The sequence below is a fragment of the Callorhinus ursinus genome, unplaced genomic scaffold (assembly GCF_003265705.2).
Source record: "Callorhinus ursinus isolate GAN/ISIS: 27379988/994484 unplaced genomic scaffold, GSC_fseal_2.0 scaffold13, whole genome shotgun sequence".
Taxonomy (NCBI): domain Eukaryota; kingdom Metazoa; phylum Chordata; class Mammalia; order Carnivora; family Otariidae; genus Callorhinus; species Callorhinus ursinus.
In genome coordinates, this window is record NW_027397075.1 from 13,033,608 (window position 1) to 13,058,350 (window position 24,743).

Sequence of the window (24,743 nt, forward strand, 5' to 3'; positions counted from 1 at the left end):
GATTCTGTCCCGGGGACTTGTGTGGCAGTGGCTCGAGCTCCCTTCTCAGTAGTGCATCAGGCGGGGGGGAGGAGGGGTTGTCCCCAGAGATCTGCATTCTTTCGTGTCATCTGGGGAAGCTTCCGACCTGGTCAAGACCCTGCAGCCCAGCCCTCCCTGCCTCCCCCCCTCTGGCTCCTCCCTCACCCGGTCCCTGACCTTGCTTGTAGGTGACTCTTCGACTGGACACCCACCCTGCCATGATCACCGTGCTGGAGATGGGGGCTGCCCGGCACTTCCTGCGCATGCAGCAGCTGGCCAAGACCCAGGAGGAGCGCGCTCAGCTCCTGCAGCCCACGCTGGAGATCAACCCCAGGTAGGCTCCCGGCCCCTCGGGCCCAGGGCACGGGCCCGCACGATCCCCCCCCGCCCAGTAATCCACAGTGGTGTGTGAGCTGCTTGTGTGTCTGACAGCTACAAAGGGCAAAAGGCTTACATGCAGTTTGGTGACCATAAAGACACCACCTGTGTGATCCAACTGCATTTCAGTTTACACGTCCCCCCAACCCCCTGCGGGAGGTTCTCGAACACTGCAAGTGGCCCAGTGGGGGCCTGTCCCTCCTCAGTGGCCAGACAGCCCTCACTGTAGAGACAGAGTTCCTGCCTGAGCTCTAGTCCGCCATCCGCCGTGTGTCCTGGAGACAGATCTGAGTGGCCTGTCAGTGGAGTCCCCGGGCACGTGCTTCGGAAGTGCTTCCTTCACTCAGCGACAGGCGGTGCCCGGGGAGGGAGGCTGGGGGTGCGGTCGTGTTCGGGGCGGAGTGACAGGCCGGAGTGTGCCTCAGTGCCGCGATTTAGTCTTTCTTAGTGAACTTGTGAGTTGTTCTCATTTGGGGGCTGCCGGGAATGGGTTGCTCTGAACACTCCTGTCTCGTCTGGCCCCCGCGCGTCTCCCTGAGGCTCACCTGCCCAGGTGCCCTCCGCGGGGCAAGGAGACGCCGCTGTTCGCACACTGTGGCCCCGGGCCCTGTGCGCGAGGACGCGCCCAAGACTAGCCTTTTTCCTGTTCTGTTTCATAGTTTATGTACGCTTTCTCGGTTGCCACTGTCGTCTTCCAGTGTCGTTTCATCTGTCTAAAGATGTGTTCTGAGAAGTTCTTAATTTTAACGAAATCATAACTTTTAAAATACTCATACTTTGGTTGAAGTCTAGTGGACATACGGTGTTAGTTTAAGGCGTACAACATAGTGATGTTGATGTTTATGGATGTGACAACGGGCTCACCGCGAGAAGTCCCTTACCCCATCACTGTGCTGCTACCGATGGTTCTGTGCTGTACTTCTCTTCCTGTGACTTGACTTTACAACTGAAGTTTGAGCCCCTCAACCCCTTCGCCCACTGCCCCTGTCCCCCCACCATGCTGGAAGTCTGTGTTCGTTGCTGTTCTAGGTTTTGGAGAAATCTTTATCAGAGTCTTGAATGTACTGTCTAAAAGCTTTAAGGTTTTAGTCCATCTCTCATTGGTTCGGGATGTGGGAGAGTTGTCGTCTCTCACTCCACATGAACACCTGCTTGCCCTGTGCCGTGACTGCTCACAGCTGCCCTCTCCCTGCTTATTGGCTTCACGTCTCTGTCCAGCATCACGTGGCCGCAGTGCACGGTGTTCCCCACACATCTGTATTCAGTCAGTCCCCCCTTATTTCCCTTCAAGGGTATCTTCCCTCCTGTAGGTCTGTGCTTGGACGAGGTGGCCTGACAGGTGTCCCCCTCCCCCTCCACCCCCACACACAGTTGGGCTTGTGGTTGAGGTTATACTGGCTCCCAAGTCAATTTCGAATGAACTGGCATCTTTGTGTCCAATCTTTCATCCATGAACATGCCAGATTTCTCTATTTAGGTCTTATTTAGTATTTTTTGGTAACTGTAGAGAGATTGCACATTGTTTATGATGTACCTTATTTATTGGATATTTAGAAATGCCATTTTCTAACTTGCAATTGTATATGAAGATTTTTTGGAGCGATTTTGTATACAGTAGTAATTTTATAAGATTTATTTTACAGAGAGGGTACACATGGTTGGAGGTAGGGGCGGAGGGAGGGAGAATCTCAAGCAGATTCTGCGTTGAGTGTGGGGCTTGATACCATGACCCTGGGATCATGACCTGAGCTGAAACCAAGAGTTGGCTCCTTAACTGACTGAGCCACCTAGGCGCCCCTTCAGTAATTTTTTAAATGAAATTACACCAACAAGTTACCTAAAATGTTAGAAAATAGCAAAAAGCAAACATCTAGGCTTGTCCCCTACCACAGTCACTACAGCCCATTTGGTGTTTTTTCTGGACTCCGGTCTTACATTGTTACATCCTTTTTTTTTTTTTTTAAGAGAGAGTGCAAATGAGCATGGAGGGGGTAAGGGAGAGAGGGAGAGGGCGAGAGAATCTCAAGCAGACTCCCTGCTGAGCGCAGAGCCCGTAACCCTGAGATCATGATCCGAGCCGAAACCAAGTCAGACACTTGACTGAGCCACCCAGGCGACCCTGTACGTTTTTTTTTTAAATTACTATTTTTAATCGTTACCATATTTTTCATGTTGGTTTATAATCATAAATTTTGTTTAGACTGCCGGGGGTAGGAAAGCGGTTCCTCTTCCACGTTGTGAGCCAAATGACTAGACACAAGAGTCTGTGGATGAGAGGTTGGACGTGGCTCACGGCCAGTCGCACGGCATGGGGCAGCTCCGCGCAGGAGCCGCTCCCGTGGCACCTCTGTCCGGCTGCGCAGGGGGCTTCCAGCTGTGAGTGCCTGGCCCAGGCGCGGACTGGCCCCGTGGGCGTGCCTTCATGCTGGCTTGGAAGTGGTTCTGTGAGGGAGCTGTACTGGGTGCTCATTTCTGTTGCCAGAGCCTATTCTGAAATTTTAGTTGCTTTTAAAATTGGTAATTCGTTCATCTGGTTCAGAAATCCGAAGAACCAAGAGAGTTCACAGTGACATTTCCCTTGCACCTTTGCCCCCCATGTGGCCCACGTTAGGTGTGTGTGTCTTCCCAGAGCCAGCGGGTGCGTGTGCAAGCACATTTGCTGGTGGCTCTTGGAGTGTTTTACCAGATGCAGTGCTGTGGGAAGGGGGTTGCTGTGTCTCAGAGCAGTGTACGTGCCCAGTTTACAGACTCCACTGTCCTCTGTGGCAGACACACTTCAGTTTCCCTGACGCCTTCAGTTTTACCAAACTTCTCTATTTATGGTGTTTTCTCCTGTGCAGGAAGAGATGCACTTCTCATGCAAAGCTCTCTCCTTTTTGACCTCTGTGTATTTTGCTTCAAAAGTCCTTCTGAAATTTTCCTCTAAATGTGTGTATTTCTTTTGATCTAAGAATCCAGTAGAAATCCAGTAGCATTCTGAGTGGCCAATTACCCTCCCTCATGTATAGTTAGGCGATCTCTCTGTTTGCACCAAGATACTCGCTTTTTTCTTTTTTTTAAGATTTTATTTATTTGAGAGAGAGAGCACGAGAGGGAAGAGGGTCAGAGGGAGAAGCAGACCCCCCCCCCGCTGAGCAGGGAGCCCGATGTGGGAGTCGATCCCAGGACTCCAGGATCATGACCTGAGCCGAAGGCAGTCGCTTAACCAACTCAGCCACCCAGGCGCCCTCGCTTTTTTTCTTTTGTTTTAAAAAAAGATTTTATTTATTCATTCAAGAGTGAGAAGCAGATTCCCTGCTGAACAGGGAGCCCGACACAGGGTTCAATCCCAGCACTCCAGCTGAAGGCAGACGCTTAACTGAGCTACCCAGGCACCCCAAAAATGCTATCGGCTTTTTAATGCTGTAGTTTATTTTTAAAGTAAGCTCTACACCCAACATGGGGCTTGAACTCAGGACCCTGAGATCAAGTCACTCAGAGTCACTCTACCAGCTGAGCCAAGCAGGGGCCCCAGATGTTGGCTTTTCACTTTTCAGAGCCAGCAATCCAATTACTGGAGCCTTATAATACACTTTAATACCTGCGAGAGCTCTTCCCCTGGCTCTTCTTCCATGTTTATGAATTTAAAAGATTTTTTTTTTTTAATACTAATAGGTTCATCTGTTAAATGTATGGATTAAGTAGGGTTCTTGACAACTAATGTCTTTTTCATATATTTTGGTACTTGCTGCATTTGCTAATCAAATCTATTTCTCCTGGTTTTCTTGGTATATCATCTGAAATTGATATGTGCTTTTCCTTTTATTAGCATGAGAGAGGCAGGCTTCCCACTGAACAGGGAGCCCAACATTGGGCTCGATCCTGGGGTCCCAGGATCATGACCTGAGCCGAAAGCAGTTGCTTGACCCACTGAGCCACTCAGGCGCCCCCGTTGTGCTTCTTGTACTGGAACATCCTCCTACATTTTTTTGAATGTTCAGATAACCCCAAACTCTCAGAAAAGTCATCAGAACACAGAGGCTCTTGAGCTAATTTCTGGTGTTTTCTATGCTATAGACACATGCTGATTAAGAAGCTCAGTCAGCTGAGAGAGAGTGAGCCTGACCTGGCCCAGCTACTGGTTGATCAGGTGAGTCTCCTGGGGACGAGCAGAACTGCGGTGCCCACATCGTCTGGTGAAGTGGGATACCTGTTACCTTTTAAAACCCTGGTTTAAAGTTTTGAGAGAGCGCGTGGGGTGGGGGTGGGGCACGGCAGCAAAGGGAGAAGCAGGTTCCCTGCTGAGCAGGGAGCCCAGTGCGGGGCTTAGTCCTAGGACCCTGAGATTATGACCTAAGCCACCCAGGTGCCCCTAATACCCATTTTGAAAAAGGTAGTGCTCTTTTTTTTTTTCCCCTCTGCAGGGCCTTGTCCTCTCACTGATGAGGTTACCCCTACCTTTCAGATCTATGAGAACGCCATGATTGCCGCGGGGCTCGTCGATGACCCCCGCCCCATGGTGGGCCGCCTGAACCACCTGCTTGTCAAGGCCCTAGAGCGACGCTGAGGGGCCGTGGGCATGAAGGCCCCCAGTCTACCCGCAGGGACTAGGGCTCAAGTGGAGGACGACGAGGTAGCCTGAGACAGGACTGGTGACAGCACCCCCTTTGAGCTTTATTTACTTAAAAGCATTTGTTAATCTAAATGGTAAACTGGTAAACTTGTGTCTGGACTGCAAAGGCAGGTAGGCGCTCGGCTGCCACAAGGCCCTTACTCACACAGGAAGCAGAGATAGTGCCAGGTCTACTTCCCCAGACTCCAGCTGCTGGGGTGGTTCAGGGGAGGGTGCTCAGAGGAAAACCTCATTGCCCATGCTTACCGTGAGGACAGGCAAGCTGGAGAGGGGAGAGGTCACCAGCCCAGGCCCCATTCACATCAAACCATCTTTAGCATCACCTCCACCGGGTAATGGTCGCTGATGGCCTGGGCCTGTGGGGGAACCCATAGTGAGGACAGGGGTGCACGGCCCGCTCTGCACACGGTACTTTGTGACCGGACCCCCCCCCCCCACCCCCGCACCATGTGCTGGCCCCAGCAAAGCTGAAGCACGTAAGGGAGGACACCTACCAGCTCGCTGCTCAGGCCATAGGCAGCCTGGAAGTCAAAGGGGGTGGCCGAGTCCGGAACGATGGCATGCTGGAGCAGCGTCCCTGCCACCACAATCCTGCCGCACACAAGAAGGTCCCTGGCTGGGCCGAGGGACTGGGCACTAGGGTCCCGGACTGCACCCCACTGCCTGCAGCTCAGGAGGGTGACTGCCCCAGAGGAGGCAAGGCTGCTCCCAGAGTCGACCCCCTCCCTACCTGTCATAGGCACAGTGCGTGGCGGTGGCCGTGGTGTCTGCGGTATCAGGAATCAGCCACTGGAAGGCCGGGTTCATGCGCAGGCGGATGGAGGCCCACTGGGAGGGGGCCATGTAGCTGCAGCCAGCATTGAAGTCGCCCATGAGCATGATGTCCTAGTAAGAGACGGCAGCTGCTTGGCCTGGGCACGTTGCACATGCCCCCGGAGCCTGGGGTGGGGGACTGACCTCCAGGTCCCACTTCTGCCGGACATCCAGGTAGACGTCATAGAGCGAGTCCATCTCCGCCACGGCGTCCAGGGGGGCCGCATGCAAGGGAATAATGGCGAAGGCCTGGACCGCTGGGGAGAGGGTGGTCCTGCTCAGTCCCAGGGTGGGGGCATGAGCCAGTCCCAAGGCGGTGTGTTCCCGAGTGCCTTCAACGTCAGACTGAAGCACTAGGGGGGGGGCAGGGCTTTCCAGGGCCCCCAGGAAGGGGTGCATACCGGTGAGCGGGGAGTGGAACAGGACGATGGCGGGCTCGCGGCTGAAAGTGTCGTTCCCGCAGGGCTCGCAGCCGTCGTCATACTGGTAGCTGTCCAGTACAGACACCTGGTTGGGTCTGGGGAAGGCCAGGGGCTTAGCCTGGGACCGGGGGTGCAGCCTGGTGGAGGGGGGGTGGCCCACACCAGGGCCCCGGGCTCTTGGGAGGCCACAGAGCACGAGCCAGTTCCTCCCCGTAGGACAGACTGCTGCCCTTGAGGACCCCCTCAGCCTCAACGTCCCCGGGTGGCCCCCATTTCTCGGCGCTGGGGCTTTACCTGAACAAGAAGAGGTACTGTTCCTTGTAGCTGTTGCGGCCCAGCGGCTTACTGACCACGAACTGATAGGTGTTGGGGTCATCCCTGGATTAAGGAAATGAACATGCCCGTCAGAGGGCCCCCAGGGAACCCTCCTGTTGCCCACAGCAGGGCTCTTGGCTCCGTCAGGCAATGGTACCGTGCCATGGGGGGAGGATCACCGTCCTGTGCCTCCCCAGCCCCCCCCCCAATCACCCACTGATTGAGTATGTCCAGCAGCTTCCCCACGGCTGTCAGGTGGCTGTCTCTGACCTCCTGGATGACAGCAATGTCATAGCGGCTCAGGATCTGTGGACAGGGCCACGGTGGTGCTGAGCAGGGCAGCCTGGGTGGACACCGGCTGCAGGTCCCCACAAGGGCTGAAATGCTCCCTGGGGCATCTTCAGGTTATGGTTTGGCCTGATGCTCCTGCCTGGGATTCTGTCGCCAACCATGATGGAACAGCAGACGGGGGTCCTCCCTGTCACCAGAGGCTCTCTATACCCCGTCTGTGGTCGCCCTCAGGACTGGCTGCTGCCCCAGTGTTCCCAGAACCTGTTAGACACCCCCACCCCGGGGTTCCTTGGGGACAGGCCGGCCTGGACTGACCTGCACAATGTAGTGGGAGAGCGTGGCATTGGACATCTTGGTCTCCCCAAAAGTTCGGATGTTGAAGGCTGCTATTTTCAGGGACAGGGCCACCTGCAGCAGGCCAGCCAGGGCGAGCAGTGCCCCCATCAGCCTGGCGCCTCTCATCGTGGAACAGGAGGGATGTTTACCTGTGAGGCTGGAAATAAGACAGTGCCTCCTCCTCCTCCCCGAGTCCAACCAGGTGGGGCTGGTGGAGCCCAAAGTGGAGTAAATCCTGTTTCTGTAGGCTATGCTGAACAGGCCAGGCTGAGCACAACCCTCTCCCCAGTGTCCAGAGAGCCAGACAGCTAAGTAAAACGCCCTTGGGTCTTCTCACTACACCTGCCAGAAGACCAGCCCCTGTGAGAGTTGCCGGCCCGAGGTGGCCCCCGGCCCTCTGTTGCTGAGACACCGGCTCACTGCCCTCCCTGCTCCAGGCACCCACCCAGCCTGGACGGGCAAGGGCTCTTCCCAAGGGGCCAGTCACCTGAGGGGCCTCCAGGCCTGGCACCCCTTTTCCATGGGCCCTGTGTCACACTGCCCTTGGGGCACCAGACACTCACCCGAAGGTCAGCTTCTGCAAGGACGATGGAAATTCTTACAAGAGTTAGGAATAGATATCCTCTGCTCAGTATCTATGGTCTCCTTTTGCTACTTTAAGAAAAATTAGTTACAAAGAGAGTGAATTAAAAAACAGGCGAGACACCCATGCAGAGTTGCAGCTGAGTCCCAGCACAGGGAATGTTTGTTTCCCCCTGGGGTTTTAAAGGTTTAGGCAGTTGTGACCTTTCCCAGGGCATCACCTGGGGGACAGAAGAATGGTGCAGCCTGTGTGGCTTTCCCACGCACCTGGTTGGCTGGCGTGCACCTATTCCAACAGGCACAGGTTCTTGCTGCTGTAAAAAGAGCACCAGATAATATTTGCCATTGGTTTCAAAAAGTCTAATGACCGGGCCAAGGTGCCCGTGTCCTTCACACATGCTGCTCTCCCAGGTAGCAGGTGTGTGTCAGGGGCCGGGCCCGGCTGTGTTCCAGTCTGGAGATGACCTTGGAGCCACAGGTCAAAGCCAACCATTCCCCCCGAGACCCAACCACCGCTTCCTCATGGGTCTGCAGTGTCGGCTGCAGGCCACTGGGCTGGAAATTGGGCTCTCCCTGAGGAGCACGTGCCGTGGGCCCCAGGAAGCGGTGGGATGCAGGGCCCACCTCCATTGCCAGCAAGGCAACGGGGAACCTTAGGGTGAAGAGTGTGTGTTTCAGGCGGAGGTGACCCCAGGTGACTGAAGGACACCATCAAGCAGCTGAAGGCTCTGGGCTAGGCCTCATGTACAGTCATTTCTGTTTTGAAATCCCTGACTGTCCTGTTTGTGGTCATTTTCTGTGTCTGCAGAAACAAGTCACTAAAAAGCTGGTGGCTTAAATTGACAAAAACGTATTCTCTAACAGCTGTGGAGGCCAAAGACCAAAATCCATTTCACGGCGCTGAAATCAAAGTGTCCCGGGGGCCGCACTCCCATAGAGACATGGGGGAAGGTTCCCTGAATCTCCAGCTCCCGGGGGCTCCAGGTCACCCCACTCCATCCACCCCCGTCGGCACGCTGCTGTCAGTTCTGTTCCTCTTACAAGATCCATGGGATGGGATTTAGCATCCTCCCGGACCTTCAGAACCTTCTCCCCATCTCAAGAGCCTTGACTTGATTGCACCTGTAGAATCTATTTCCTGTCCTCTAAGTTAACAGTCAGAGGTTCCAGGGGTTAGGCCAGGGATCTCTTCTGGGAGCCATTTACGATCCCCTGGAAGGGACTCCGCCCATCAGGAGGGGCCACAGGACTGGAGGACAGGGAGCTTGGAGCGGCCTTGAGGCAAGGGTCAGGGAAGTGCGGATCCAGCCAGGGCGTCACGGGGCAGGAGGTGGCAAAGGGGATGAAAAACCAGTCAGACGGTAAACCAACAAGACCAGGAGTCCAAGGTAATGAAAGCCTGCTGACAGACAGCTGTGGCTGTCACACCAGTCCGTTCACGTGTCCCTCCTGTGTAGTCAGGTGGCCTGGCCCTCAAACTGCCAGCACGCCCATCACAGCCTGAACAAAGATTTGCTTGCTGCCTCTCCCGTTCTCCATCTCTTGAGTTTTTAAGCACATCAAAATCCAGATTGTGCTCAGCGAGCAAGACTGTTGGTGTGTGCACCGCAGGCACCTGGAGCCTGTTCTCCCATGCACTCGTTGCTAGACACCCCGTGCCGGACCTTTCAAGGGAAATCTGGGAGCAAACGCAGAAGGAGGCTGCCAGCCCCGCTTCTGAATGAACATGGAATGCTGCCCACAGGTGGCATTAAGTGTCACCCTGCAGCTACCTGGTCCTTCCAGTTCTCAGCACACGCAACACGGGCACCTATCAGCACACCCGTCCTGGGCAAAACGCTGCCCTTGTGCCCTGTGGAGCTCCCTGGTGTGGTCTCTGCCCTCCCTCCTGGGTCCTCACTGCGGCCCCACTTATACCAAGAGCCAGGCCCAGTGCATGGCTGCCGTATCGGCTGCCCTAGGAGTTGGGCCTGCAGGAGCAGCAACACCGCCCGCAAAAGAGCTTCGATCAGGAGTTGGGGGTCTGGGGGCCGCACCAGACTCACCTGCTGCATCTTCACCCATTTTTTTTTTTTTAAAGATTTATCTATGCATTTGAGAGAGCACGCACGTGCGCAGAAACGGGAGGGACAGAGGGAGAGGGAGCCCGACGGGACTCGATCCCAGGACCCTGAGATCATGACCTGAGCTGAAGGCAGACACTTAACGACTGAGCCACCCAGGCGCCCTGCATCCTCACTCTCATTTTGAGCCTCGTCTTCATCTATAAAATGGGGAAAAAACTGTCACTGCCCTCCTCTTGGGTTTAAGTATCAACGGATAACATTCCACGGAAGACACATATCACATGTCCTTAAAAATCGTCTTTATCCTTAAGAATAATAACCCTCTCAAAGGCTCTATTTGTCACTCTCTTACCTTTTTCTCATGGACTTCTTTTCAGTTTTTATCAGTCAGCTCTTGTGTAACAAGCAATCCCCAAACTCAATGTACAACATATGCTTCCTCATGCTCACAGGCCTGCAGCTACCCAAGGCACAGTCCTGTAAATGGTGGAAGGTGAAACTTCCAGAGGAGCAAATAAACGATGCCTCCAGAGGCCCCAATTCAGAATTTGCATGTTGCCACCTCTGACCACATTCTTTTGGCCTCCACAGTGGCCAAGCTCAACACTAACAGCGAGGAGTCCGGGTACACTCCTCCCATGCCCAGCCCCACAACGGAGACACAGAATAGGTGGCCAGGGAAAGGTAGGAAGCCCCATGCTTCTGGCATTTTTCAGTCCTGACAGCAGGGAAATGAGCGCTGACAGCAGACCACCTTCTCTGATCAGGCTGAAGTATTTTTACATCAATCCTGAAAGACTGACACCCTCTTTGGTTAAACCCTACTCCAGAGACAGGAAGGGGAAACTGCACGTCACAATGGTTTACTGAAGTCAAAGCCAGGTCTTCAGCTCTGGTATGGCTGAAATCAAAGGATAAGGAAAACATCCTCTAAGCACTAAGGCTGGCAACAATGGCAGCAAAGGAACACCTCTGTGCAGGTTGGTGGCCTGCATGTCACAGTAACTGCCACAAGACCCTGTGACCTGCTTCTGAACGCTCTGGGGGTGGGGGTGGCTTGACACCAAAATGTAGCCCTGGGGTGAGGATGACCACGGAAATGGGAAGGACACACAGCTGTGGTTCCCACACTGACCCTGCTGGGCACCACAGGACATGCAGCTTCTGAGGGGACCAGTGATCCTCAACATGGCTGGACACTGTGGTTCAGGTGCTCACGGTTTCAACAGTTTCTCTTGCTACATTCCTTTCCGTTGCTGCAGGTCTGTGCAAGGCTAGGTTTCTGCGGTTACTGAGAATGTTCTGTGTGAAAATCTGTGTGCGGCAGGCACTAGGGATGGCAGCATCCACTCTGATTCCATGATTGTAAAAGTGCCCAATAGGCTTACGTTCCATTCCTAAGTAATTTTGGTGACTTACTGAAAATATTTTTTCTTCAAATTCATATGTACAGACATTCCTCAATTTATAATAAAGGTTATGTCCTGGTAACCGCTGTAACCACATTGAGAACCATAACTTTCCACTGCAAGTTGAAAATGTTGAAATGCACTTGATACACCTAACCTACCGAACACCACACCTTAGGCTCGCCTACGTTAAACGTGCTTGGAACACTGACATTAGCCTACAGTTGGGCCAAATCCTCCCACACAAAGCCTATTTTATAATAAAGCATTCAATATCTCATGTAATTTGCTGAATACTGTACTGACAGTGAAAAACAATGTCTGTCAAGGGTATCGACTGCTACCCTTGTGACCGCATGGCCGACTGGGTGCTGGGGTTCCTGCCACTGCCCAGCATCCCGAGAGAGGATCCTACTGCAGATCATCGGTCCAGGAAAAGATCGACGTTCAAAATTTAAAGTATGGGTTCTAATGAATGCATATCATTTTTGCACATTATAAAGTCAAAACTCTTAAGATGAACCATTGTGTGTTAGGGACTATATTACTTTTCCAAATGTCTCTAAGTTGCTAGGACATAAATACTTAAGTTGTTTAGACTTACCTATTTAATTAATGGAACTGTTAGGTATTTTTGGTCTAGGCAGTCCCTTAGAATAATTACGGAACCTTACATAGGGGTGCTCTGAACTGAGAACGTCTGGGAACCTTTGGATCTAACACATACATAATGAATATGCCTGAGTTACCGTATCTATAGGTTCCTATACGGAAGATACCTTCTCTTCCAGCCTTCATCATTTCTAACAGAGTGAATACCTATCTTTTCACAAATTCTCAAATCTACAAACTGCTAATGAGAATAATTGCGATCTCAACTGTTTTTAAATGCATGAGTACATACCGATGTAAAAAATTCATCAGTCACCTTTGGGAGATAGTGGGGAATCAGCTTGTTATTCTGCAAAGTGGCCAACAGTCAAAAATCAAGAAAACTCCCTGCCTTTCCTATGTAAATGGTACCACTGAGTTGCTCAATGGTTACTAAGGGGAAAGTTGTTTATATAGGAGTATTCCAACTAAGCAATGAATTCCAGCTAAGCAATGAATGACTGCTAGAATTTGAGACTCAGCAATTTGCAACCCCTAATGTAGGCACTGATCATCAGTGGTTACTAACTCAACAGAAGACAACCAGCTGTCCACACCTGAACAGAGGACACAACAGCACTTAGAAAGTAGCTTGCCAAAACCACTGCAAATATATGCAACCCCTAGATCTCAGTACCAACTCACAAGGGACAGAAGCACATCAGTCATCACCACCATGGGGATGCAGCATAATCCAGACTGTGGGAAACTACAGGACAAAGGATGGTCTCATCAATAAATTTTAAGAAAAAGAGGAGAGAGGGGCGCCTGGGTGGCTCAGTCGTTAAGCGTCTGTCTTGCGGCTTGGGTCATGATCCCGGGGTCCTGGGATCAAGCCCCACATCGGGCTCCCTGCTCGGCGGGAGGCCTGCTTCTCCCTCTCCCACTCCCCCTGCTTGTGTTCCCTCTCGCTGTGCCTGTGTCAAATAAATAAAATCTTTAAAAAAAAAAAAAAAGGAGAGGAGGAACTCAGAATAAAATGAAATATGAGATCTATTACTAATGCAATATGGATCCTGTAAAACAATGGATCTCAGTCGTTTAAACAAACATTTCCTTGGGGCGCCTGGGTGGCTCAACTGGTTAAGTGTCTCAGTATCAGCTCCGGTCTTGATCTGAGGGTTCTGAGATCGAGCCCCACACTGGACTCCATGCTGGGTGTGGAGCCTATTTAAAAAATAATGAACGAAATGGGGTGCCTGGGTGGCTCAGTTAAGCGTCTGCCTTCGGCTCAGGTCATGATCCCTGGGGTCCCGGGATCGAGCCCCATGTCGGGCTCCCTGCTCGGCGGGAAGTCTGCTCCTCCCACTGCCCCTCTACTGCTGCTTGTGCTCTCTCTCACTCTGCTAATAAATAAAATCTTACAAAAAAAAACCCCTAACTAAATAAATGAATGTTTGCTTAACAAACAAGTCACTTAAGAGGCAATCGGGAACATGAGAACACTGGTGTGGTGAGTGAGGAAATTTCAAGCGCACCTGGGCTCACTGCTCTTTGCTTTAGTGCGCTTCACACAAACTGCAGTTGTGGGACAACCCTGCCTCAGGCACGTCTGTCAGCACCGCGGAGCCCACAGCACCACCTGCTCACTCCGTCCCTGTCTGTGTCACATTCGCGTACTTCTCACAGGAGTTCCACCGTTTTCATTCTTACCGCACTTACTGTGGGGATCTGGGAGGGGTGAGCTGTGATGTTACCAGCGTAGCTGTTCTGGGGCACCACAAACTGCGCCAATGCTGAGACAGCACACTCCAAAGTATTGTGCATGTTCCGTCCGCTCCTGCAACTGGCCGTTGCCCCATCTCTTGCCCTCTCCTCGGGCTTCCCTGTTCCTGGAGACACAACAGTACTGAAATCAAGCCAATTACTAACTGGACAGTGGCCTTTAGAAACTGAAAGGAGGAGTGAGTCACTCATCTCTCACTTTAAATCCAAAGCTAGAAATGACTGAGCTTAGCGAGGAAGGCGCATCAAAAGTCAAGACAGACAAAAGCGAGGCCTCTTATACCAGTTCGCCAAGTTGTAAATGCAAAGGAAAGGTTCTTGAAGGAAATTAAAGATGCTACTCCAAGTGAACACACAAAAATGAGAGAGCGCAACAGCCTTATTGCTAATACAGAGAAAGCTTTAATGGGCTGGATAGAAGATCAAACCAGACACAACACTGCCTTAAATGAAAGCGTGATCCAGAGCCAGGTCATCTCTTCAAACCTATGAAGGCTGAGGGATGTAAGAAAGCTGAAGAAGGAAAGCACAAAACAAGTAGAGGTGGTTCATGAGGTTTAAGGAAAGAAGCCAAAAAAAGTGCAAGATGAATCTGTGAGTACTGATAGGCTGCAGAAAGGGATCCAGAAGATCAATGAGATCATTAATGAAGGTGCCTACAATGACCAACAGATTTTCAACCTACACAAAACAGCCTTGTAAAGAGAAGATGTCATCTAGCACAGTCACAGCTAGACTAGACATGTCAGTGCCCGGCTTCAAAAGGCAGACTGACTCTCTTGTTAGGTGCTCATTTAAGAGCTGGTGACTTTAAGTTGAAGCCAGTGTTTACTTACCACACTGAAAATCCTAGGGTCCTTAAGATTATACAAATCTACTCTGCTCGTGCTCTCTGAATGGAACAACAAAGCCTGGATGACGGCACATCTGTTTACAACATGATCTACTGAATAGTAAGCCCACATGTTGAGACCTACTGCTCAGAAAAAGATTCCTTTCAAAATGCTCATGACAATGCACCTGGTCAGCCAAGAGTTCTGATGGAGATGGACAATGAGATTCATGTTGTTTTCACGCCCACTGACACAACATCCATTCTGCAGCCCAAAGAGCAAGGAGTAATTTTGACTTTCAAATCTTAATATTGAGAAATACATTCTGTAAGGCTGTAACTGCCTTAGACAGTGATTCCTCTGACGGATCTGGGCAAAGTCAACTGAAATCCTTCTGGAAAGAATTCACCATTAACATTTGTGATTCATGGAAAGAGATCAAATATCAACCTGGAGTTTGGAAGAAGTTGATTCCAACCCTCATGAATGACTTCGAGGTGTTCAAGACTTCAGTGGAGGAAGTCACTGAGATGTGGTGGAAATGGTAAGAGAACTAGAATCAGAAGTGGAGCCTCGGGTGCCTGGCTGGCTCAGGCAGAGGAGTGAGCAACTCTTGATCTTGGGGTTATGAGTTTGAGCCCTACATCGGGTGGAGAGATTACTTAAATAAGTAAATACTAAAAAAAGAAGTGGAGCGTGAAGATGGGGCTGAATCACTGCGATCTCATAATAAAACTTAAAACAGATGAGGAGTTGCTTCATGTGGATGAGCAAAGAAAGTGCTTTATTGAGACAGAATCTTTCCTGGGGAAGATGCTCTGAAGACTGTTGAAATGACAACAAAATATTTATTGTAAACTTAGCTGATAAAGCAGCCGTAGGGTTTCAGAGGATTGACTCCAATCTTGAAAGAATTTCTGCCATGGGTAAAATGCTATCAAACAGTATCACATGCTACAAAGAAATCGTTTGTGAAAGGAAGAATCGATTAAGGCGGCAAACACCACTGTTGTCTTATTTTAAGAAATTGCCACAGTCACCCCCACCTTTAGCAGCCACCACCCTGATCAGTCAGCAGCCACCAACATCAAGGCAAGACCCTCCTCCAGCAAAAAGATTATGACTTCCAGAAAGCTCAGACGATGGTTAGCATTTTTTAGCAATAAAGTAATTTTTAATTAAAGTTCGTACATTGTTTTTTAGACATAATGGCATTGCATATTTTAATAGACTACAGGATACTGTAAACATAACTTTTATATTCACTAGGAAACCCAAAAATTCATTTGGCTCACTTTATTGTGACAGTCACATTATGATGGTGGTCTGCAAATGAACCAAACACCAAGGTGGGCTGGTATTAAATGTTTAGGTGTGGTCATGCCATTGTGGATATGCTTTCAATGATCCTTGGATTTTTTTTTTTTTTTGTGCAAAACCTGTTTTTATTAAAGCAAAGGGACAGGACTCATGGGCAGAAAGAGCTGCCAATCCTTGAATTTTAGAGTCACACTGAAATATTTAAGGATGAAATTATATGCTATCTGGGATTTGCTTCAAAATGTGGCCCTGAAGCTAGGTGGTGGGCACATGAAGGTCCAGCATACTAATTTCTACTTTTGAATATGTTGAAATTTTCCATAATTTAAAAAAATTCTATAATTGAAACATTTGTAATCCATAACTAAATACAAGGCATCATCCAAAAATGATGTAGTAAGAAGTTGGGGGCACCTGGCTGGCTCAGTCAGAATAACATGTGACTCTTGATCTTAGGGTCATGAGTTTGAGCCTGACGTTGGGTGAAGAGATTACTTTAAAAAAAAAACAAAAAACAAATTTTAAAAATGTAGTAAGTTAATATTAAAAAAGAAATCACTCAAAATACTTTAAATGCTCAGGTCTGCAGGTTAGGAAGTGCCTCTGGTAACCGTGAGGAGCAGGGCTGGGCTCGGGCGGAGGGAAGGCAAGCAGGCTGCCTCCAGGTGAAGGGACAAGGATGGCTGACATGGAAGGTATGGTGAGGCGGGGAGAGCGCTGTGGCCTTAGGACAAGCCTTGGTGGCATACTGGATGTGGAACATGAGAAAGAAGGATTTCAAGCTGTCAGAAACTCTGGGTTGGGAGACGGTGACCAGCTGTCAGGTCCTGCAGTCCGGCAGCCTTAAGAGGGATGGTGCTTTTCCACCTGTGCAAGAAACACTGCTGACTCTCCTCAGAGATGGGGCTCTGTCCCCCATCCTGGCTGCAGCCAGGACACCTCCACTGACATCCAGTGGGCTTTGCAAACTTGCTACGAAGGAACCAGACTGCAGACTGCATCCCTGGATGTCCCCACCCTGCCTCCACTGAGATGCTCAGATACCTCAGACTCCCCTGGCTCCCTGCCTTCCCTCAGCGCGACCCCAAATGCAGTCCCTGTCTGCACTCACTCTGCTTCTGCAGCCACCATGCCAGTCCTCCCCGGAAACATGCAATGCCCACCAGTGGTCTCCCTGCTTCCGGAAATCCACCCCATGATCTGTCTCTGCACAGGACCCAGCACGTCTTGTGAACGTGCCATCAGATCATGTTATTCTTCTGCTTACAATCTGTCATCAGTTTCTCCCAGTCCCTGAGATGAAAGCTGAAGCGATTCTAGCTCTGGGCCTCTGCTCCGCCTGCAGAGCTGGGCTGCCCTGTCATTCTGGTTTCAGCTCAAACATCACCTCTTAAGGGAGGTCATCCTCTCTCCAACAATCCTTACCACCAACATGGTCCCAGTATCATCTCTTTCATTACTTTTAGCACTTGTTTTCTTTGTTCTTTCATGTGTTTGCTCTTACTTATTTACACTCGTTTAAGGCCACCTCTGGACTGGAACACAAACCCCACGAGAGCAGAGACCTGGTACAACCTGTCCATCAACTTCCTTGTGCCTAAACCAGTGCCTGGAACACAGAAGGCGTGCCACTGACAAATGCCTAACACAGTCGGGCTGTGTTCACCTATGAACACAGTCGGGCTATGTGCTCACCTGCTCCACACCTCCCTCAGCACCCTCCTGGCTAAGAGGATGTCCGTTCCTCAGGGACCATCCAGAGACCCCAGCAAGGCCTCCTGTCTTGAAGCACAGGGTACACTGTGGGGCATCCAAGTGGCCTCCCAGGAACGAGAACCTCCCAGGAACCATGGCTGTCACGGCCCCCCAGGCCTGCCTCCCCTCACCCAGACTCAACATGTATTCCTTCTCTCTCTGTGGGAAGGGTGTTCACTGCCCCACAGAGCAGTTTAGAAGACAAGGGGCTTCCATCCTTTCCTTCAGATAAAAGGCTGATGTCTTTGCCATGACATTGCTTTAATCCATGTCAAACAACCTGTGTGGGTCAGCACGCTGGCCTTGGCCCATGACCTTGCCTTACCTCACCATCCCTCATGAATTTATTTCTGTTCATTATAAAGAAACCATTAACCCAGAGTGGAAAACTCCTCAGAACAACATGCACCTAAATCGCTATGATCCAAAACAGCATCAGTCATGCTCTGCAGTAGCTCTGGCCCCCACGTCCTCACCCCTGCCTGTGCCCATGCCCATCACATCAGTGCAACAGGTGGCACTCAGGACCCGCGATGTGATGCCTGAAAAGCGTGTGCACACCCCTTGCAAACCAGACGGGCCTCCATTTCCCCAATCCCACCAGTCCTCAATGCTACCTTTCTGCACTCTGCATTCAGGGGAGAAGCAAACAAAAAGCTGTGTAAAAAGGCAGTTTCTAAGGCGTATGTTGAGAGGTTAGCATACATTTAGCCCAAGACCATAAATAAAAACATGCTTGTGTTCCTGACAATGAATTTGAGGGCCCCAAAGATTTCATTAGCATCACAAAGCTCTTCCAACATGCCAAGAGTATTTCCAACAAAGTTGCACTGAAACATGTTCTCCAAGTTCCAAAGACCTGCCAGTTTCTCCAAGCACAAAGAACCTTCCTTGGCAGGAACCCCCCTGCTGCCCAAGGTTGGGGGTCTACAGAAGAGACAAACAGGGCCCTGGGGGCCCAGGACAAGGACGCTCAAAGGGTAGTGTGGGCTAGTTGCAGAGGGTTTTGCAGGGGTATTTTCTACTATCTCTCTTCCAGTTCACTAATCCTTTCTTCAACTGCCTCTAACCTACTGTTAGGTCCACTTACTGAACTTTAAATTTTAGTCATGCTCTCCTGTTTCAGATTTTTCATTTAATTTTTTTATGAATTCTATGTGGAATTCTGCATCTTCTCTCTTTGCTTTAATATGTTAATCAGCTAAAGTCCGTGTCTGACAACTCCAATACCATAGTCTCTGGGTGGGTCTGTCACCCTGCCCAGTCCTGTTTGTCAGGGTACCTGGTAAACTAACTCAGCATCAGGCACGGTGGGTGAAAGGATGTGGGTTGATTAACTCCGCAAGCTGGTCTGGCTAGCATAGGCTACATGGACATCTCTGAGCTATATGTGGCCTGTGCAGAGGTATACCAACCGATGAGTGACAGCCAGAAGGAACACAGGCCATGTCCCTCTGCCTGACCAAGAGTCTCTGGGGCTGAAGACCTCTGTGTCCTTGTCTGAACCCTCTGGTATCTCTCCTTACCAGCCCAGTCCTACAGTGAAGATGGCAGCAGGACACAGCAATTCTACATTCTAGAAGCTCATTCTATAACTTCTCAGAGAACAGGAGCGTGTGCCCTCAGCTGAGGTCTACCACCTCGCTCTTAGAGAAGGAGCCTTGGGGGTTGCAGACTGCCAGCTCCAGGCCTGCTTCCTCTCTGGGGACCCTGCCCTCCTGGCCAGATGGGCAATGCTGGTTTTTTTATAATTAGTGCAAGTAACTGCTGTGCTTCCTGCCTAGGACTGGCCATGGTGCTTATCTATAAACACTATAGTTTGTTATACATTGACAGTTTCAAACATGTTTCCCAAATGGGCTCCTGCCTCAGGGCCTTAGCACTGTCCCTCTACCTGGCATTCTGCCTCCAGATGGGCATACTGCTTGCCCCTTTCACTCAAGCCTCTTCCCAGATGTCACCTCACCACAGCATCCTACTTAACATGTTTTGTCCCTTATTTTTGTCTTACCACAATCACATCTAATAATGTACATTCTGTCATATTGGATGCAGTCCAGTGACAGCTAGGGCTTATGTATCAGCACCTAAACAAGCCATGACCCATAGTGGGTGCTCACCAAGTGGCTGCTGAACAAAAGGATGCACATCAGAGAGGGGCCTTTTTGACAGAACAATGGCTTTATCTAGATGCTCTCCACCCTCTCCAGCTGCTTTGGCTGTCCCCATCTAAGTGTGAGCATCTCACACAAAGGGGGCCTGACCCAGTCTTCACTGCTGAATGAGTGAAGGGATAGGCTTCTGCCACCAGGCCAGGCTCCTCAGCCTCCACATCCCAAATCCTTGTGGGATGGAGACATCGAACCAAGGGTGATAAGGGAGCACCAAAGTTACAGCTCTTACTGGGAGGGAAAGGCTCCTGTAGGCTAAGGAGCTGTCAGAGTAGTACTTGGGTAAAGCACAGCCAGAAAGCAAAGACAGGACCAGTTCATCCTGTCATGGAAGTCCCAGGCAGAGGCTGAGGACTGTCAGACAGCAGACCCCAGAGAGTAGCTGGTGTGGGCCTATCTCTGTGGAGAGGAGGGAACTGCCCAAGTCTGAGCCCAGAAGGACCCTCACAAGAACCAGTGGTCCCAGGAGCCAACACGCATTAGATGGTGCAGCCCCACAACATAGTGGCCACTGAAGCTCTCACCACTGACCCTCAGGTCTGAGTACTAAGTGACGGCGTCTTTTCTAATTCTGCCCAATCCTTCCTGGATGGGCCAGCTGGGAGGGTTGATCCCATGTCTTCCCTACCTCCCCGGTTACTGTGTCCACTAGTCCCCAGCCTCTGTTCACCCATTCTCTGAGCATCGCTGGACCTTAGACTGTAGGACATTAAGGCAATGTGGCTCTGCTAGTGTGGAGGAGACCACAGTTCCCAAACTCCTCTTGGTGTTTCCCACCCCCCAGGAAGCTTCACGCTGGAATGTTCCCATAACTCTTCCCTGGGGGGTAGGGATGCATGCAGTGAGAGCCTATGGGGCTGAGTCACATGAAAAGGCTCCCACTAAACCATCCTACCCCAGCGCCTCAGCCTTCCCCCTTAACTGGCCTCCAGGACAGACGCCTCATCAGGTCTGCCACGAGTGGAGGATGATGCACTTGTCCTGCCCCAGACCCCCACCGAGCCACGGGGCTCCCAGAGTGCCTGCCTGTCCTGAACCCCTGAATGTGGGCAAACTCAAGGACCCTGCCACCACTCTCCCCCCAGAGGTCTGGGTACCACCCCCAGGGAAGAATGTGAGGCTGGTAGAGTCCTGGCTGCGGGAACAGGAAGGTGCTTCTGGGTGGAGAACAGGAAAGGCAGTCGCAGAGACCTCTGCCTACTCACGAACTGCAGGCTCTGGGGAGCAGCACTGGTTCCCACCCCACTTCTATACCGCTTCAGAAAACACGTCTACTCACCTTGCAAGGCTGGCTTTTCAGGCTCCCCTCTTGCTGCCTGCATGACAGCTGCCAGCCAGGGATCAGGGTCCCTGCCTCAAAGTGGAAGTGTAGCAGGGCAGCACTGGCCACCAGTGGCCATTTCGACCCAGCTGTGGCCGTGGACAGGGCCTCGGGCAGAAGCAGAGGTGGCCCCAGGAAGCCAAGGAGGAGCCCAGGCCAAGGTCAGGCTGCCCAGAGGTAGGTGGCCTTGTCAGTCCAGTTCCCCGTCGTCTGAAGACTACTGGAGTCATGGTGGGCCACGGAAGCAGGCCAGAGACTCTGCCTGTGCAAGTTCATGGGTGATCAGCTCCTTTCTTCACGTGAGGTCCTGTGAGGAGGTGTTGATCCTTGCAAGCACCTCAGCCCAGCAAGGACACAGCCACACAATATGGTAAAGGTGAGCCTGCTGTGGGGCGAACCCCAGGCCTCCACCACGTCACTGTCTTCCAATCTGTACCATCTTCCTGTTCCCATTCGTGTGACTGCTTAATAAAAGAAAAAGGAGTGTTAACACTGTCAGTTGGCTTAGCCAGAGAGCCCCCCTACCCCATTCTGAATTTCATTAAGCTCCTGACAGGTTGTTTCATCTATTTGGTTATGTAGTCATTCAAGACAGAGTAACAGGGCCCTGTGAACTCAGGAAAACTGGGCAAGAGATGATGTGATGCGTCTCCTGTCACCAGAGGTGATCGCAGCAAGAAGGGAAACCAACAGTGGGAGCCCTGTGACTGCACCAGCCACGGCCAAGGTGGTTCCAGGCTACAGGGCGGGGAAAGGAAACTCAGACAGCCGGCCGTCTCCTTCAGGGGAAGAGACAGGAGGGCAAGGAGGCAGCTAGGACGTGGGGGCAGAGTGCTAGGGAGGAGGGGCTGCAGAGCAGGCAGAGCTCCAAGATATGCAGCTGAGGAGGAATCTGTACCCATGTGAGACAAACTATGCGAGGAGCCCAGGGCAGGAATCCCTGGAAAAGAGCAGATGGAACCAGACCTCACACAGGGATGGCCCTATTTTATGTTCCCATAAGCCACCATGGTAAAGCCTCCCAATTCATAGCGTATCGGGTAGAATCCTCAGAAGGGGATTGCCCCTCACAATGGGGCTAAATTAGCTGCAGACCAAAGGCCCACCCTAACACTGCTCAGAAGCAAGCCTCCAAAGAATCACCTGATGCCAAGGAACTTAACTGTGTGCCAGACCAAGATTAACTCTATTTGAAGGAATGCAACAAACCCCAGCAACCAACAACATAAATTCACAATGTCCAGTATTCAATAAGGAAACGGCCAGGTATATCAGCTGGAGTCCAGCCAGGAGAGAGAAACCACATGGTATTTTAACAAGGGAAGTTTAGTATAATTATTAACCATTTATAAGGGGTTAACTGAAAGGAAACAAAAGAGAACTCTACAGAATACCCTACGGTGAAGGGAGGTACCCAAGGAAAGGATTCACACCTGGGAGGTGGGTGGTCACCAGCCCACTGGATGGTGAAAAGTTCACTGGGCTGTCCCAGGCCAAAGCTGGAGGCTGACGACAACCAGTGTGGGTGCCAACAAAATGAGATGGGAAGCTGTGTGCAGAGGTGCTGATGAATTCACTGGAAAGCTGCCAGGAGGCCAGCCAGGGTCCCATGGAACTTGCCTGGCAGTGCCTGCCCCTTCCAGACATACAGAGAGTATCAGGGCGGGCACCACAGGGGTGCTGCTGAATTTGCAGCCAGGAAACTGCCTGAAAAGGTGCCACAGAAACTTAGTGGAGTGAGCTCTCATGCGTCCTATGTGCCAGCCTGTGTCATAGAACAGAAAAAAGCAGAACACACAGAACCAGGAAGAGAGGCCCCTTCTCCTCCAGCACCCCCAACGGCGAGGACTGGCATCAGGCTAGCTGGCAAGGGAGAAACATTCCAGCATCACAAGCAAGCAATGAAGCGTGAACTGGTAACTGCTATACCAGGCATGTGAAAGAGCGAAATACGACCTCCAACCTTCAGAAAGACCATTAGAAACTGACCTAGCAAAGGCAGAGATATAGGAACTGGCAGACAAGGATGATGAATATTATTTTATAAAAATGCTTCACATATTCAGGACCTTAGAGGGAAACATGTGCATGATGGAGAGGAAAATGGAAGCCATAAAAAGACCCTAGAGATGGTAAGAATAGTCACTGAAATGAAAAAACATTAGTATGGGATTAACATCAGATCAACACTGTAAAAGAAAAGATCAAAGACTTTAAAGACATAGCAACTGAAATGACTCAAAGTAATACACACACAAATAAATAAATAAAGCATACAGATAAAACAAACAAGAAACACCAGACACTACCAAGCAGGCCAATGTGCATTAACTGGAATCCCAGAAAAAAGAAGAGCAAAAAGGAGACAGAAACAGTATCTGAAGAAATAAAGCAAAATTTCCCAAATATGATCAAGACTATAAACTCACAGATTCAAGAAGCTCAATAAAACCCAAGGAGAATAAACCTCAAAAGACCACCACCAAGGTACATCATAATCAAGTTGTTGAACACCAGCGTCAAAGAAAAAAATTCTTTAAAGAAGCCAGGCTTTTAAAGAGCACGTTATGTACAGTCCCAGCCTTGGGTACTGCTGCGCAGCTCTGAGGACTGCCACTGGCTGCTGCCAAAATGTCACCGGAGACTTCAGCAGACACAGAATCTAGTACATAAGGTCTTTCTTGCCTTTGGAGTGCTGTAGGTGGTACAGCTCCCCTCTTGATTCAGCATTTCTCCCAGGGGTTAGAGGTTTAAACTAGACTCTGACCATCTCATACCTAGAGACTTGAGTTCTATCCAGCAGTTTGCAGACTGTCAGCTGTGGACTCCAGTAGGTTTCTAATAATTATGTGAACAATTTTGTAGCCCTCAAGTGAGACCATCTGTGAACTGGTCATTAATTGGCCCAGTCCCCATAGATGATAGCTTTTTAGAGTTAATTTCCTATTTTTTTCATGCCATATGTTTATTTATAAATATACTATATTGAATTCAAGAGATTGATCAATTTTTCAAAGAGACTGAACCTCTTCAAATGCTCCTTTTCACATCTGTTTAATGGATTAATTAAAACACCCTTATTTCTTGACCGGTTGGTATCTTACTATAAAAAAAGGGTGCAGCAAATTCAGATCCAAAGTACAAAGTCACCATAATTAGTAACCACCATTCAGTTTTCCACTGAAAATGGCAAATTCTTCCCCGGGCCCTCCTTACAGAGTCTCCTAGAGACCACAGAGGTTGTGAACCTCCAGATGCTCTGTCCCAACACAGCGCTGTTGGAAGTTCTGTGAAAGGCACAGAGACCTAAGACAGTAGAAATGTTTGTTTCCTATTTTTATCCATATTCTACTTCCTAAATCTATCTTCTAAGTTATGCTTTCAATTAGGCATTGGTCAGGGGTGGATGACTCTTTTCACAGAAGACAACTAACCAGAGACACTTTCTTCAATGTCACAGACTGTCTACACGAGATGCTGCTTTGGAAATAGCTTTATCATCTGAGAGACTTGCTGTGTGTGTGAGACTTTCATCAATGCGCTATGTGGCTTACAGATGGGAATTCAAGTAAGAATGAAAACAGGCAAGGGGGCCCTAAGGGAGAAATACAGAGTTATTACCACTCTGGCACACCGTTACTGGAGGATTCTAAAATTCTGGTTTGTATGCTAGCATGTGACTTACATAGCAACAACAGTTCAGGTGCACCAGACATGGGCTC

At 50.4% G+C, this 24,743-nt stretch overlaps 2 protein-coding genes across 7 annotated transcripts in view; one reads left to right on the plus strand and one right to left on the minus strand.

The window, feature by feature from the left end:
• Positions 1 to 5,083, plus strand: part of TRAP1 (TNF receptor associated protein 1) — a 57,142-nt gene extending 52,059 nt beyond the window's left edge. The window contains exons 16-18 of the mRNA XM_025859066.2: positions 210 to 355; positions 4,456 to 4,528; positions 4,844 to 5,083. Of these exons, the coding sequence (XP_025714851.1) occupies positions 210 to 355; positions 4,456 to 4,528; positions 4,844 to 4,945 (321 nt within the window). The 3' untranslated portion in view covers positions 4,946 to 5,083. The remainder of the gene's footprint in view (positions 1 to 209; positions 356 to 4,455; positions 4,529 to 4,843) is intronic.
• The window catches only part of DNASE1 (deoxyribonuclease 1), a 49,826-nt gene that overhangs the window by 1,487 nt on the left and 23,596 nt on the right, over positions 1 to 24,743 (minus strand). For 3 of the 6 annotated variants that reach the window (XM_025859068.2, XM_025859072.2, XM_025859069.2), the window contains exons 1-8: positions 7,168 to 7,345; positions 6,779 to 6,867; positions 6,541 to 6,624; positions 6,226 to 6,341; positions 5,969 to 6,081; positions 5,742 to 5,896; positions 5,506 to 5,602; positions 5,258 to 5,367 (exon numbers count right to left, since the gene is read on the minus strand). In XM_025859068.2, coding sequence (XP_025714853.1) covers positions 5,314 to 5,367; positions 5,506 to 5,602; positions 5,742 to 5,896; positions 5,969 to 6,081; positions 6,226 to 6,341; positions 6,541 to 6,624; positions 6,779 to 6,867; positions 7,168 to 7,314 — 855 coding nt within the window. In that variant the 5' untranslated portion in view covers positions 7,315 to 7,345 and the 3' untranslated portion in view covers positions 5,258 to 5,313. Of the gene's footprint in view, positions 1 to 348; positions 2,890 to 5,257; positions 5,368 to 5,505; positions 5,603 to 5,741; positions 5,897 to 5,968; positions 6,082 to 6,225; positions 6,342 to 6,540; positions 6,625 to 6,778; positions 6,868 to 7,167; positions 13,729 to 20,979; positions 21,486 to 24,743 lie in introns of those variants that run through there. The other 3 variants (XM_025859070.2, XM_073899600.1, XM_025859075.2) reach the window with 3 other exon arrangements.